We start from the raw sequence: 15521 nt of genomic DNA, 5'->3' as shown, positions 1-15521 counted from the left end.
CTACTCAAGCCTCAGTAATGGCAGATGGCCCTCCCCCCACCAAATGGCTTCAGACTGCTGTGCTGGCAGCAAGAATTTCAAGCTAGTGGATCATAGCTTGCTGGGTTCCATAGGGATGGGATCCACGGAGCTAGACCACTTGGCTCCCTGGCTTCAGCCCCCTTTCCAGGGGAGTGAATAGTTCTGCCTTGCTGGTGTTCCAGGCACCACTGGGGTATGAAAAAAAAACTGCTGAAGCTAGCTCAGTGTCTGCCCAAATAGGCATCCAGTTTTGTGTCTGAAACCCAGGGCCCTGGTTGCATAGGCACGCAAGGGAATTTCCTGGTCTGCGAGTTGCAAAGACTGTGGGAAAAATGTAGGATGTGGGGCTGGAGTGCACCCATCCCTCACGGCACAGTCCCTCACAGCTTCCCTTGACTAGGGGAGGGAGTTCCTCAACCCCTTGCACTTCCTGGGTGAGGTGATGCCCCACCCTGCTTCAGCTTACCCGCCATGGGCTACACCCACTGTCTAACCAGTCCCAACGAGATGAGCCAGGTACCTCATTTGGAAATGCAGAAATCACCTGCCTTCTGCATTATTTTTGCTGGGAGCTACAGACCAGAGCTGTTCCTATTTGGCTATTTTGCCAGCCACCTCCAACCTTAATTTTTATAATTTGTTTTTGAATTCTAAATGGGCCTTAAAATTCTGTAGTTGTGTCAACACATTTTATATGTAGTATTTTTGTTGTTCATTTCAAATTATTAATTCATTTAAAAATATTTTCTAATTTATAACTTAATAGGTTAATTAGAACTGTGTCTCAACTAAGCCCAATATGGGCTTTTGAATTGAAAAAGTCTGTTATTGGCTGGGCCCGGTGGCTCAAGCCTGTAATCCCTGCACTTTGGGAGGCTGAGGCGGGTGGATCATGAGGTCAAGAGATTGAGACCATCCTGGCCAACATGGTGAAACCCCGTCTCTACTAAAATTACAAAAATTAGCTGGGCATGGTGGTGCACGCCTGTAATCCCAGCTACTCCAGAGGCTGAGGCAGGAGAATTGCTTGAACCCGGGAGGCAGAGTTTGCAGTGAGCCGAGATTGTGCCACTGCACTCCAGCCTGGCGCCTGGTAACAAAGTGAGACTCTGTCTCAAAAAAAAAAAAAAAAAAAAAAAGAAAAAGAAGAAGAAAAAGTCTGTTATTGATTTCTAACTTACACTGTGATTCAGGTATGCTCAAAATTATTTCAATTATTTGGCTTGCTTCATGGTAAGATCAGATTTTAAAAATATTCCATACATGCTTCAGATTATATGTTCTATAATTGTGAGTACAAGTTCATCGTAGTCAATTAGGCAAAGTTTGATCATTGTACTTCTAGAACTTTTTAATCACCCAAAATGAAACATTGTACCTATTAAGCAGCCACTTCTCACCATCTGTTCCCCTAACCCCTGCAACCACAACGCTGCTTTCTGTCTTCATGCATTTGTCTGTTCTGGACATTTCATATAAATGGAATAATATAATATGTAGCTTTTATGTCCAGTTTCTTTCATTTTGCTTTCAAGGTTCATCTATGTTGTAGCATATGTCAGTACTTCACTCTTTTATGGCTGAAAAATAGTCCACTGAATGGATATACCACATCTTATTCACTCAATGATGGATATTTGGGTTGTTTCCACCTTTTGGCTATTGTGAATAACACACTGGTGTACAAATTTTTTTCAAACATTCATTTTCAGTTCTTTTGAGAAGATACCTAGCAATAGAATTGCTGGGTCATACAGTGTGATATTGTGATTTTTAATAAGAAATATAGATGTGGTCTTTGTTCCCATTTCCTGGCACACAGCTCCAAAAACTCTTGTAATATCCAAAGTAATATGTCTTTTTGTAAGGTTATGTATGAGATGCCTGATAGCTGGGGGCTCCTTGAGAGACACAGGACAGGGGCTGGTTGCTAGGGAACTCACCATGCCATTAGAGAGTTGGAACTTTCAGCCCTACTCCCTGATCTCTAGAGACAGAAGAGGGACTGAAGGTTGAGTTGATGATCAGCAATAGCTGCTGATTTCATCAGTCATGCCTATATTAGTGAAGCCTCCATTAAAAACCCACACATAAAGGGTTTGAAGAGCTTCTGGGCTGCTGAACATGGGGACGTGGCTAGAAGGATGGTGCCCCACACAGGGCATGGAAGCTCCACACCCCTTCCCATATACCTTGCTCTATGATTCTTTTCCATCTGGCTGTCCATCTATATATATATTTAATATCTTTTATAATAAATAAATAAGTAAAGTGTTTCCTGAGTTCTGTGAACCATTCTAGCAAATAATTGAACCCAAGGAAGGAGTCTTTGGAAGGCTCAATTTATAGCTTTTGGTAAGAAGTAAGGTCACAATCTGGGACTTGTAATTGGCATTTGAAGTATGTGTGCATGCATGCACATGTGTTGGAGGACAGTCTTTTGGGACTCAGCTCTTAACCTGTGGAATCTGACCCCCATTCTAGGTAGATAATGTTAGAATTGACACTGGTGTCTGCTGGAGCAATGTTTGGTGTGTTGGGAAAAATCCCCGTACATCTCATGTCAGAAGTGAAGTACTGTGTTGAGTGGTGACTGTGTAGTAGGTGACATAAGTAATTTTGCGTATGGCTTGTTGAGGAAATGTCAAACTGGATTTTAAAATTTTTTCCTGTTTTGTGGTCTTATTAGGTATAGATTTTAAGTTGTTGGCCAGGCGTGGTGGCTCACACCTGTAATCCCAGCACTTTGGGAGGCTGAGATGGGTGGATCGCTTGAGGTCAGGAGTTCGAGATCAGCCTAGAACTCCTGCCTAGAGACCATGGTGAAACCCCATCTGTACTATAAATATAAGAATTAGCTGGATGTGGTGGTGCACACCTGTAATCCCAGCTACTCAGGAGGCTAAGACGTGAGAATTGCTTGAACCAGGAGGCAGAGGTTGCATACAGTGAGCTGAGATCCCGCTACTGCCCTCCAGTCTGGGCAACAGAGTGAGACTCTGTCTCAAAATAACAAAAATAAAAAATGAAATAAAATAGTCATATCTTCCTGGTAAATTGAAGCCTGGATGCCTATAAAATGATCTTTATCTCTAAAATTGCATTTTACTTAAAAACTGTACTTTGATATAACACTGAAACAAGAAAACCATACTAACTTTCTTTTGGTTATATATAGCTTTCATTCTTTTATATATAACCTGTATTCTTAAATATTTTAAATGTCTCCTGTAAACAGAACATATTGGATTAAGAAATATTCTGATTATCTTTTAATTAAGTTATTTAGTGTACTTATAACTGCTGGTGTATTGGGGTTTATATCATAGTTCCTGACATTTCTTTTTGTCCTTCTCATTCTGTGTTCATCTCTCTCCTCATATTTTTGGGGCATTTTTATTAGTCCGCTCTCCATCTTCCATTTTATACACACCAGTTTACACAATTCATACTATTTTCTTTCGATTGTTACCTTGAAAATGACAAATGCATACCTTATGTGTGAAATTTTAATATTTCCAGAGTGGGCAACATGGAGAAACCTCATCTCTGTAAAAAAGACAAAAATTAGTATGGCATGGTGTTGCATGCCTGTGTATCAGCTACTCAGGAGGCTGACGTGGGATGATCACCTGAGCCTGAGGTTAAGGCTATGGTGAACTGTGATGCCACTGTACTCCAGCCTGGATGACAGAGCAAGCCCTGTCTCATACATACATATAAACGTACATATGTACAAACACATAAAGTTAATGAGTACTTAACAGATGGCAGAATGGGTTTATCTGTTTTGAAAAATTATTAGGTATCATCTCAAGTGTTTTCACTGCCACATTTTATCCCATCAGGGACCTATGACACTGTCTGGCCAAACCTGTGGTTGGTTATCCCCCAAAAGTAGTGGCAGATAAGTTCTTGCAAGTACTACCCGCAACTGTTCTGAGATGGGCTGGTTGGGATTCCAAAATCAGTCCAAAGCATTTATTAGGAAACTTCTAGGATGCTACACTGGTGCTTGTGATGGAGTAAGAAAAAAAGATGTTCTACTATGTCTGCAACAAGGGGATTGCGATACGGAGTTTGCGTGGGGTTTAAGGAATACAGCTGACAGTGAAGGCTAGTTTCTACATTTTATCTTGCAGTGTTTTGGGCAACAATATAAACAAACTTATCAGTGCCTGGGAATATCCAAGCTTGTAGGGGAAAACATAAAGCTAGCCAGGTCACATGTGGTCAAGGCATTTTGTGTGTCCTGTGTCAGGGCAAAGAAAAATTGGGATTTGGGAGACCCCACACTTTCGGATTGTTAATAATTCTTCCAGTTTGTGTGGCAATGTATTTACATTCTTTTGTTAAAGCTGTAAGTTATTGTTTCAAAATAACGTTCTTTTAGTTTTATGTAAGTTTTATTTTCATTCCTTTTCACAACTGGAATAACTTTTCTCCCACTTTAGAAATGACTTCGGTGAGATTCTGCTGGTGGCAAACTCTTTTTTCTTTCCTGTGTGTACTTTGTCCTCTTTCCTAAGAGTATTTTGCTAGACATTAACATAAGCTTGTTAATATAAGCTGGCAGTTGACTTTCATCAGTTTCAAAGATGCCATTCCACAATCTTGTCTCACAGCTGCACCTGAGAAGTCAGCTCTCTCCTCCTCCCCCCACTTCCATTCCTCTTCCCTCCTTAGAAGTGAATCCTATTTTTCTTGAACTGTTTTTATAAGAGTTGTTTTTGGTATTCTGCAGTTGCATGATATCAAGGGTGAATTTTTTATCCTGCTAGGAGTTAATGTGTAAAGAGGTCTATTTTGAAAAATTATTAGGTATCATCTCCTCAAGTATTATCACTGCCACCTTTTACCTCTTTGCTCCTTTGAGAACTCCAGATGACTCTTAGACCTTCCCATTCTTTAGACAAGGTCTTGCTGTTTCCCAGGCTGGAGTGGTGGGACCACAGGCACATACTACTATTGTAGGAGGCGGGGTGAGGGGCTCCCTTTATTGCCCAGTCTGGTTGATCTTCCCATTCTTCATCTATTTTGATCTCCCTTTGCTCCCATTATCTTTTTGTGTTACATTCTGGGTAGTTTCTTTTGCTCCATCTTCTGGTTCAGATTTTCTTCTTAGTCACATTTCATCTGTTGCTAAACCTATCCACCGAGCTAAATTTTAGGTATTTTAAACTTCTAGGTTTTTTCAAATACGCTTTCATATTTTTCTATCCTTGGGTATTTTCTAACATCTTTTATACTTGTACACTCACAGAATCTTTCTCCAGTTAGTTTTCTTTTTTTCCTTTTTTTTTTTGAGACAGAGTTTCGCTCTTGTGGCCCAGGCTGGAGTGCAGTGGCGTGATCTTGGCTCACTGCAACCTTCACCTCCACCTTCCCAGGTTCAAGCCATTCTCCTGTCCCAGTCTCCTGAGTAGTTGGGACTGCAGGCGCCGCCACCACGCCCAGCTAATTTTTGTATTTTTAGTAGAGACAGGGTTTCATCATGTTGGCCAGGCTAGTCTTGAACTCCTGACCTAAGACAATCCACCCGCCTTGGCCTCCCAAAGTGCTGGGATTACAGGCGTGAGCCATGCCGCCTGACCCAATGTTTTCTTCATAAAAAGGATCTTGACTTTTTATACTTAAACTTCTTTTTTTTCTTTTTCCTCTCTAGCCCTATGTCATAATGTATTTCTTGAAAAGAGGTATTTTTGACATGCTCATGTATGGAAAATTTAGTTATGTCTCAAAGACTCAGTGTAACATTTAAACAAATTAATGTGCAGGAAAAGTCTGAAATTACATTTCAAATACTATTAGTACACTGTCAGGAGCAGTGCAGAAGTTTTGCAAGCATGATGAACACTGAAAGTAAATATGTGATGCACATTGCTGGCACTAGAAGAGGAAATGATGGTATCATATTCAGTGTGAGCTATTCTCTGCCATTTTGTGTTTGTCCTGAACACATTTCCACAGTGCCTATTTTTTTTAAACAGCCAAGTATTTGATTATATTTGCTATAACATTTTTTCCAGGCTGTAATTATTGGTGCTATCAAACTTTAGTACCATGATTACTTATTTGTGTCTGAAGTTAAAAAAATACAATCTGGACCGTGACTAGAGATTCCTTCATTCAGCTCATACTCCAGTGAGGTAGAGAGGCTTACTGTTTTGGGATTGTGTTCTTTCTAGGCTCCTTTTTTAGGGATATGACTTTAGCTGGCTGCACAGGATAAATGTTATTTATGTTACTTATAAGAACTGCTTGATGTATACCCAGTACTTCTATTCCTCCACATACTTCAAATTTTGTCTCAGGAATAAGTCACATTAATAGACCTTTATCATACATCTAGGATTATTTTTCTTGACCTGTAAATCTTGTATGTATTGTCAGCATATTGTCTGTAACATTACAGATTCCTGTTGATAATAAGATTCATTAGGAGGGAAAGCTCCCTGGCCTTTATAATAGGAAGCATTTTTTTTTCCTTCCCTTTCAAGCAGTTGACTTGCTTTTTATCTTATGGACATGCTGAACAGTATGATTGATCTATACTTGTCAGTATTGCACACCAAAGCAGCTTGGAATCAATATTATTTAGAACTTCATGCAATGAACGTTTTTGTATTTGTCCATTCCAAATCATGTTGGTGTTGCCTTGATCACCATTACGTGAAGGAGGGACTTCATGTGATAAAATGTACATATGTGTGCCAGGAGGAGAAGAGACATTAAAGTGGCTTAAAATCTCCATCTAAAATCTAGAGGCAACATGGATACCTAAAAAACTATGAGAAAGTAGTTGTACAATTAAAATGCATACAAGTAGGGGACTCATGAACCAATCAAATAAAATCTGTATATGATAATCTTAAAATGTCACCAACTTCAATCATAACCTATTAGTTATTATTAGTATTTTAATATGATAGTCAGATGGAGCTTTCCTTACTTCCAAAGTACTTTCTCATTTATGAAACAGGAGAGAAAATGAACGATGTTGAAATTTTATTTCTGAAATGTTTTATTCTTTTAAACAATACATATTACATTAAGTATAGAATTTCCTTAAAAATTAGCAAATAACTCTCAATTTCACTGTTAGGACACTGTTACAGACAAGAAAACCTAACTTTTCTTTTTACATTTATCCACATTCCAAATAGATTATCATAGTAAGGTTCTTCTGTGTTACTTTTGTCCAAGTTGTGACAACTACAACAAAATAAAACACAAAATCATACATAAAACTTTAAAAAAAGATCACAAAAGAAGCATTCAAACATACTTGTAAACCATTTAAGAAATTACACTTCCTAATGTTTATCACTAACTCAAATAACATTTGTAGATATTTAAAAACTGAAGGCTGGGCACAGTGGCTCATGCCTGTAATCCTAGCTACTTGGGAGGCTGAGGCGGGAAGATCACTTGAGGCCAGGAGTTCAAGACCAACCTGGGCAACATAGCGAGAGACCGTCTCTACCAAGAAAAAGAAAAGAAAATAGAATTGCAATAAACATCATCATAGCAAAGAAATGTAAACATTATTAGGTAATGTTAACTGATGGAAAACAAAAACCCTGGGAATGAAAAAAAAATCAGTATTAACTTTGTGAAAATGTAAAGAGAAATGTCATGAGAGACAGACTACTGACAGTTCTCATATATTTTTCTATTTCTAAAGGATCATTAAAAGCCACAGAAAAGGCTTTCAGCTCTGGAAGGATGTGTAAACTCCTATTGGAAACAATATTATCAAGGTTTTCTTCTTAGTTGTCCACGGCAATGCCTATCTTGGTATAGCTGTATGGCTTTTGGTTTCAGCTGGTTCAGGTAAGTGGTTTTCTTTCCCTCTTTTGAACAATACCAATAGCAACGTGGGGTATGTTAACAGAAACAAACAACAAAGGTGTACTTTACCTGTTTAATGAACTGTGTAGCATTAAAAAGCTCACTGCAGCCATATAAAATGTGCTTGCCTTGTTTCCCCTACAAAAATCAGTCAGAACTTAGATACAAGTAAGTAACAAGAAATATATTCAATATTCCCAAGAAAAGAGATTAATATGCTACTTTTTTGGTAATTCTTGACAGTCTTCCTTGGGGATAGTGTTGGATTTTAGTATACACGTCTACCTAAAATTGCATGAAATAAAGAAGAACAAAGTGGTGAAATGAGCATGGTTTTTTTGTCCCCCAAAATAGGTATTATGGCACACTATTGGTGCCATTTCCTATTACACTTAAAATAGAAGGAATCTGATGACTGTCATATTTCACAGGAGCAACAGTTACCCATACAATCTTAGAACATTCTTCCAATGTAGGATATGTACTACTTGAAGAATACATTTGAGTTTCTTTATGCTGAAAGTGGGCTATGGTGCAGGTAGCATGGATTGTGCTTTTAGTCTCACTTGAGCAACACAGTGTTTGTAAGTTAATACATCTCATTCCACATTGTCAAAATCAGGAATAAAATCAGTTACAATGTTGGAAGCCAATCACAACAGCCAAATCTCTACTAACAATTTGCTAATTTCTTGTATGTATTGTGAACTTGAAGGTAAATTTGTAACACAACTCTGTGATGTATAAGCTGATCAAACATTGTTGGCTAAATACATGTCCTAATGGCCATCTCTGAAAATAAATAAAAGCTATAACTCAGATTTTTTTCCAAAATAAAATGGTATATATAATAGTCATATAATTGGGATTCTTGTGGCTAATAGGCATTAATAAAGGTAGAGGTTACAGTATACAAGAAGAAAGCAAGCACAGGGAAACATTAGAGGGGTCCAGAACTTCTAGACATAGCTCCCAGGGGAACCCAATTCTTGTTCAAGGAGAGGTCTTTTATGTCTCTCTGGTCAGGTAGGCAAAATCAGGCTCAACTGCAGAAACCAAGGGAACATGACAAAAACTAGGTGCAAAATGTAAAATCAATCTTTACATTTTCTATTAAACAATGCTGGCAAGCCAGCGCAAGTTGCCCTCTGGTTTATCTTAGTCTGTAGCCCAGGACTGGAATTCATCACTACTTAACTTCATTCAGGTTTGGCTAAATATCAGCACCATGGATCCCAGCATTCTTAAGAGATTACCATAGGGGTACAGTAGCCTAGCTGAGATTAATTCTGACGCGTACAGTCCCTACCTTGGACCAAGCTTTCTTAACCAAATTACTCATCATCATTCTTTTCTAATCATTTTTAGCCATCCAATTAAGTGTAGGTGTAATGTTAAAGAAACCTAGTTTATCAAACATTCCAGTTCAAACCTGTTCTTAATCATGTACAAGGTTGATGACTCCTTTACTTCCTCTCTCAGTTAGAAACTGAACTTTATGGGCTGGGCGCAGTGGCTCACACCTGTAATCCCAGCACTTTGGGAGGCCAAGGTGGGAAGATCACGATGTCAGAAGTTCGAGCCCAGCCTGGGCTAAATCACTAAAAATACAAAAATTAGCTGCCAGGCATGGTGGCACGCACCTGTAATCCCAGCTACTCAGGGGGCTGAGGCAAGAGAATCGCTTGAACCCAGGAGGCAGAGTTGCAGTGAGCCAAGATCACGCCACTGCACTCCAGCCTGGGCAACAGAGCAAGACTCTGTCTCAAAAAAAAAGAAATTTAAACTTTATGAAATGTACCAATATATTGATTCAATGTAAAATTACTTAGTGTAGTTCTTTCTCCAACCAATCATCTTTCATCAAGAGAATACCTTGTGGTGGTTTTAAATCAAGATCCCAACTCATCAAGATTAGTATTATCAAATGTTTCAATAAAATTGGTCAAATTATTTTTACCAATTATACTAGAGTTATACAAAATAGATGTATAGCAGTATTTTCTGGCACTTGCCCCTTATGTTATGGGCTGGTATAAACCAAGGACCATGTTAATTAATTCTGTATTGCAAGTCTCATGTAGGCATAGTCATTCTTATGTTGTTTCATACAGACTGTACTGACACAGGTTTCTAATTATGTGAGGAAGGCTGTCACAGACCTACTTACTAGCTCATTTCCTTCTTAATACGGCTGAATGGTAGGGAAAGATTAGGATTATTCAGGACAAAAAAAAACAAAAAACCTAAGACTAAAAGGGATTCAAAAATCCTCTCAGGACAATTAAACTAGGGGGCTTAGTAGCTACTAAACATTTAATGGATCTTAAGGGCATCTATGAGTAACATAATGAAAAATATAATATAATGGTCAAAGACTAGCTGCTTTGCCCCTATGATCAGAAAGAAGACAAGGATGTCTGCTCTTGCCTCTTCTATTGAACAATGCATTGAAGGTTTTAGCCAAAGCAGTTGCAGAAAAAAGAAACATTCCAGATAGAAAAGAAGTAAAACTCGATGGGAGGACTCAAGATGGCGCTGTGAGAACAACCCAGGATTCAAGCTCTCACTGGACGCACGGAGAGGGTGAGTCGGGGAAGCATTTCCAGACGGATCTTAGTTGCCCACAGAACGGGGAAATTCCCAGGTATAAAAGAGAGGCGGGACGCCAGGCAGAGGTCTCCGCTGGCGTAGCCGGCAGCCGGTGCGGCTCTGACCCGAGCCGGAGCGCAGAGGCGCTCCACAGAGCTCCATACAAAAGCGCACTGTTACGGGTGCCCTGTTGAACCGGCAAACTAACACCCGAGAGGGCTGAACTTGAGACTGAACGGGTCTTGAACTGTGACCCAGCCCAGGAAATCCCAGGGACTCAGCGTTTGGGGGAGCGCAGTGCGACAAACAAAACGGCGATTCCAAACGCTCCCGGTGAATAGGTTTTTTTTTTAAAGTGCAGCTCCGCGGGGGAGGGGCGTCAGCCATTACCGAGGCAATCAGCCCCTACTGAGGTACACGCCCATTGCTGAGGCAGCCTGCCGTTGCCGAGGCAACCCGCTACAACAGAGAGACTCCGCCGCAGGGCGTAGCCCGAGGCAACAGGGCGGAGACCACAGCAGAAGGGCCGAGCCAGCAGGAAAAGGGCGAACTTCACACCGGCAGGGCGGAGCCGCGGCAGGCAAAAAGTGACTAGACTGCCTCCTAGCTGGGCAGGACAGTGAGGTGGACACTCACAAGGAAAGCCCCAACCCCCCCCCGACAGAGCATCTGAGGAAAAAAAAAAAAGGGGTTTTCTTACGAGTTAGGTTGCAGCAGAACTAAACATAGCAGCCTAGCAGCCCTGAATGAACAACAGAGCTCACAGCTCAGCAATTGAGCTCCTACAGACTGTCTCCTCAAGCAACTCCCTGACCCCTCTATATCCATAAGACTGACATTCGGCAGACATCATCCTGGGACAAAGATAGCAGAAAAAGAAACTGGTAGCATCCCTCGCTGTTCCGCAGCCGCTACAGGTGCACCCCAGACAAGCAGGGCCTGGAGTGGACCTCAGCGGTCGTACAGCGAAGGGGCTAGACTGGTAGAAGGAAAACCAAGTAATAGAAATACTCCATCATAAACAATCTGGGCGTCCACTCAGAGATCCAATCAAAAAGTCAGTAACTACACAGACGACAGGTGGATAAATCCACAAAGATGGGAAGAAACCAGCGCAAAAAGGAGGAAAACACCCGAAACCAGAACACCTCGCCACCTAGAAAGGACCAAAACTCCTCACCAGCAAGGGAACAAAGCTGGACGGAGAATGACTGTGACGAAATGACGGAATGAGACTTCAGAAGGTGGATAATGAGAAACTTTTGTGAGCTAAGAGAACATGTTTTAAATCAACGTAAAGAAACTAAGAACCTTGAAAAAGATTTGAAAAAAGATTTGAGGAAATGATAACAAGAATGGATACCTTAGAGAGGAATATGAATGAATTAAAGGAGATGAAAAACACAATACGTGAACTTCGCGAAACATGCACAAGTTTCAATAGCCGAATTGACCAAGCAGAAGAAAGAATATCAGAAGTCGAGGATCAACTCAATGAAATAAAACGAGAAACCAAGATCAGAGAAAAAAGTGCAAAAAGGAATGAACAAAGTCTCCAAGAAATGTGGGACGATGTGAAGAAACCTAACCTACGTTTCATAGGCGTACCAGAATGTGATGAAGAGAATGAATCCAAGCTGGAAAATACTCTTCAGGGCATTATCCAGGAAAATTTCCCCCACCTGGCAAGACAGGCCAACACTCTATTGCAGGAAATACAGAGAACACCACAGAGATATTCTGCAAGAAGAGCAACCCCAAGGCACATAATCGTCAGATTCAACAAGGTTGAAATAAAGGAGAAAATACTAAGGGCAGCCAGAGAGAAAGGTCGGGTCACCCACAAAGGGAAGCCCATCAGACTCACAGCAGATCTCTTGGCAGAAAGTCTACAAGCCAGAAGAGAGTGGGGGCCAATATTCAACATCCTTAAAGCAAAGAACTTTCAACCCAGAATTTCATATCCAGCCAAACTGAGCTTCAGAAGTGAAGGAAAAATAAAATCCTTTGCAAACAAGCAAGCACTCAGAGATTTTGTCACCACCAGCCCTGCTATACAAGAGCTCCTGAAAGAGGCACTACACATAGAAAGGAACAACCAGTACCAGCCATTCCAAAATCACACTAAACGCTAAAGAGCATCAACATAATGAAGACTCTACAACAACTAACAGGCAAAACAGCCAGCTAGCATCAAAATGGCAGTGTCAAACTCATACATAACAATATTAACCCTAAATGTAAATGGACTAAATGCACCAATCAAAAGACACAGACTGGCAAATTGGATAAAAAGCCAAAACCCAGCAGTGTGCTGTATCCAGGAAACCCATCTCACATGCAAGGATACACAAAGGCTCAAAATAAAGGAATGGAGGAAGATTTACCAAGCTAATGGAGAGCAAAAGAAAGCAGGAGTTGCAATCTTCATCTCTGATAAAATAGACTTTAAAGCAACAAAGATCAAAAGAGACAAAGAAGGCCATTACATAATGGTAAAAGGATCGATACAACAAGAAGAGCTAACGATCCTAAACATATATGGACCCAATACAGGAGCACCCAGATACATAAGGCAAGTTCTTAATGACTTACAAAGAGACTTAGACTCCCACACAATAATAGTGGGAGACTTTAACACTCCACTGTCAATATTAGACAGATCAACCAGACAGAAAATCAACAAGGATATCCAGGGCTTGAACTCAGACCTGGAGCAAGCAAACCTGATAGACATTTACAGCACTCTCCACCCCAAATCCACAGAATATACATTCTTCTCAGCACCACATCATACCTACTCTAAAATTGACCACATAATTGGAAGTAAAGCACTGCTCAGCAAATGCAAAACAACTGAAATCATAACAAACAGCCTCTCAGACCATAGTGCAATCAAGTTAGAACTCAGAATTCAGAAACCGACCCAGAACCGCACAGCTTCATGGAAACTGAACAACTGGCTCCTGAATGTTGACTGGATAAACAACGAAATGAAGGCAGAAATAAAGAAGTTCTTCGAAACCAATGAGAACGAAGACACAACATGCCAGAATCTCTGGGACACATTTAAAGCAGTCTCTAGAGGAAAGTATATAGCAATAAGTGCCCATATGAGGAGAATGGAGAGATCCAAAATTGACACCCTATCGTCAAAATTGAAAGAGCTAGAGGAGCAAGATCAAAAAAACTCAAAACCCAGCAGAAGACAAGAAATAACTAAGATCAGAGCTGAACTGAAGGAGATTGAGACATGAAAAACCCTCCAAAAAATCAATAAATCCAAGAGGTGGTTTTTTGAAAAGATCAACAAAATAGACAGACCACTAGCCAGATTGATTAAAAATAAAAGAGAGAACAACCAAATCGATGCTATAAAAAATGATAAAGGGGAAATCACCACAGATTCCACAGAAATTCATACCATCATCAGAGAATATTACAAACAACTCTATGCACATAAACTAGTAAACCTGGAAGAAATGGATAAATTCCTGGACTCCTGTGTCCTCCCAAGCCTAAACCAGGAGGAGGCTGAAACTATGAATAGACCAATAACAAGGGCAGATGCCGAGGCAGCAATTAAGAGCCTACCACACAAAAAAAGCCCAGGTCCAGACGGGTTCACAGCCGAATTCTACCAGACACACAAAGAGGAGCTGGTACCATTTCTTCTGAAACTATTCCAAATAATCCAAAAAGAAGGAATCCTACCCAAATCATTCTACGAGACCAATATCATCCTGATACCAAAACCCTGCAGAGACCCAACAAGAAAAGAAAACTTCAGGCCAATATCCATGATGAACATAGATGCAAAAATCTTCAATAAAATATTGGCAAGCCGATTGCCACGGCAAATCAAAAAACTTATTCATCATGATCAAGTAGGATTCATCCCGGGGATGCAAGGCTGGTTCAACATACACAAGTCTATAAACGTAATTCACCACATAAACAGAACCAAAAACAAAAACCACATGATCATCTCAATTGACGCAGAGAAGGCATAAGACAAAATCCAACAGCCCTTTATGCTAAAAATCCTCAATAAACTCGGTATCGATGGAACGTATCTAAAAGTAATAAAAGCTACTTATGACAAACCAACAGCCAATATCATACTGAATGGGCAAAAACTGGAAGCATTTCCTTTGAAATCCGGCACTAGACAAGGATGCCCTCTTTCACCACTCCTATTCAATATAGTACTGGAAGTTCTAGCCAGAGCAATCAGGCAAGAAAAAGAAATAAAGGGTATTCAAATAGGAAAGGTGGAAGCCAAATTGTCTCTATTTGCGGACGACATGATAATATACCTAGAAGACCCCATCGCCTCAGCCCAAAAACTCCTGAAACTGATAAGCAACTTCAGCAAAGTCTCAGGATATAAAATCAATGTGCAAAAATCACAAGCCTTCCTCTACACCAATAACAGACTTAAAGAGAGCCAAATCAAGAATGAACTGCCATTCACAATTGCTACAAAAAGAATAAAATACCTTGGAATACAACTCACAAGGAACGTAAGGGACCTCTTCAGGGAAAACTACAAACCACTGCTCAACGAAATCAGAGAGGACACAAACAGATGGAGAAACATTCCATGTTCATGGTTAGGAAGAATTAATATTGTGAAAATGGCTATACTGCCCAAAGTAATTTACAGAATCAACGCTATCCCCATCAAGCTACCATTGACTTTCTTCACAGAACTGGAAAAAACCACCTTGAACTTCATATGGAACCAAAAGAGAGCCCGCATAGCCAAGTCAATTCTAAGCAAAAAGAACACAGCGGGGGGCATCACACTACCGGATTTCAAACTATACTATAAGGCTACAGTAATCAAAACAGCATGGTACTGGTACCAAAACAGAGATATAGATCAATGGAACAGAACAGAGGCATCAGAGGCAACACAACATAGCTACAACCATACAATCTTTGATAAACCTGACAAAAACAAGCAAGGGGGAAAGGATTCCCAACAAATGGTGTTGGGAAAACTGGCTAGCCATGTGTAGAAAGCAGAAACTGGACCCCTTCCTGAC

General features: G+C 40.3%; 1 protein-coding gene across 16 annotated transcripts in view; it reads right to left on the bottom strand.

The window, feature by feature from the left end:
* Positions 1 to 7027: 7027 nt before the first annotated feature.
* The window catches only part of SCFD1 (sec1 family domain containing 1), a 110321-nt gene continuing 101827 nt past the window's right edge, over positions 7028 to 15521 (bottom strand). For 7 of the 16 annotated variants that reach the window (XM_078334643.1, XM_078334647.1, XM_078334644.1 and 4 more), the window contains 2 exons: positions 7945 to 8013; positions 7028 to 7236 (listed from right to left, as the gene is read on the bottom strand). In XM_078334643.1, coding sequence (XP_078190769.1) covers positions 7213 to 7236; positions 7945 to 8013 — 93 coding nt within the window. In that variant the 3' untranslated portion in view covers positions 7028 to 7212. Of the gene's footprint in view, positions 7237 to 7944; positions 8014 to 8097; positions 8922 to 15521 lie in introns of those variants that run through there. The other 9 variants (XM_009005889.5, XM_078334645.1, XM_035260263.3 and 6 more) reach the window with 2 other exon arrangements.

This window comes from Callithrix jacchus, chromosome 8 (genome assembly GCF_049354715.1).
Source record: "Callithrix jacchus isolate 240 chromosome 8, calJac240_pri, whole genome shotgun sequence".
Lineage (NCBI taxonomy): Eukaryota > Metazoa > Chordata > Mammalia > Primates > Cebidae > Callithrix > Callithrix jacchus.
Note: the sequence above shows the minus strand (reverse complement) of the source record. Positions and strands in the feature narration are given on the sequence as shown.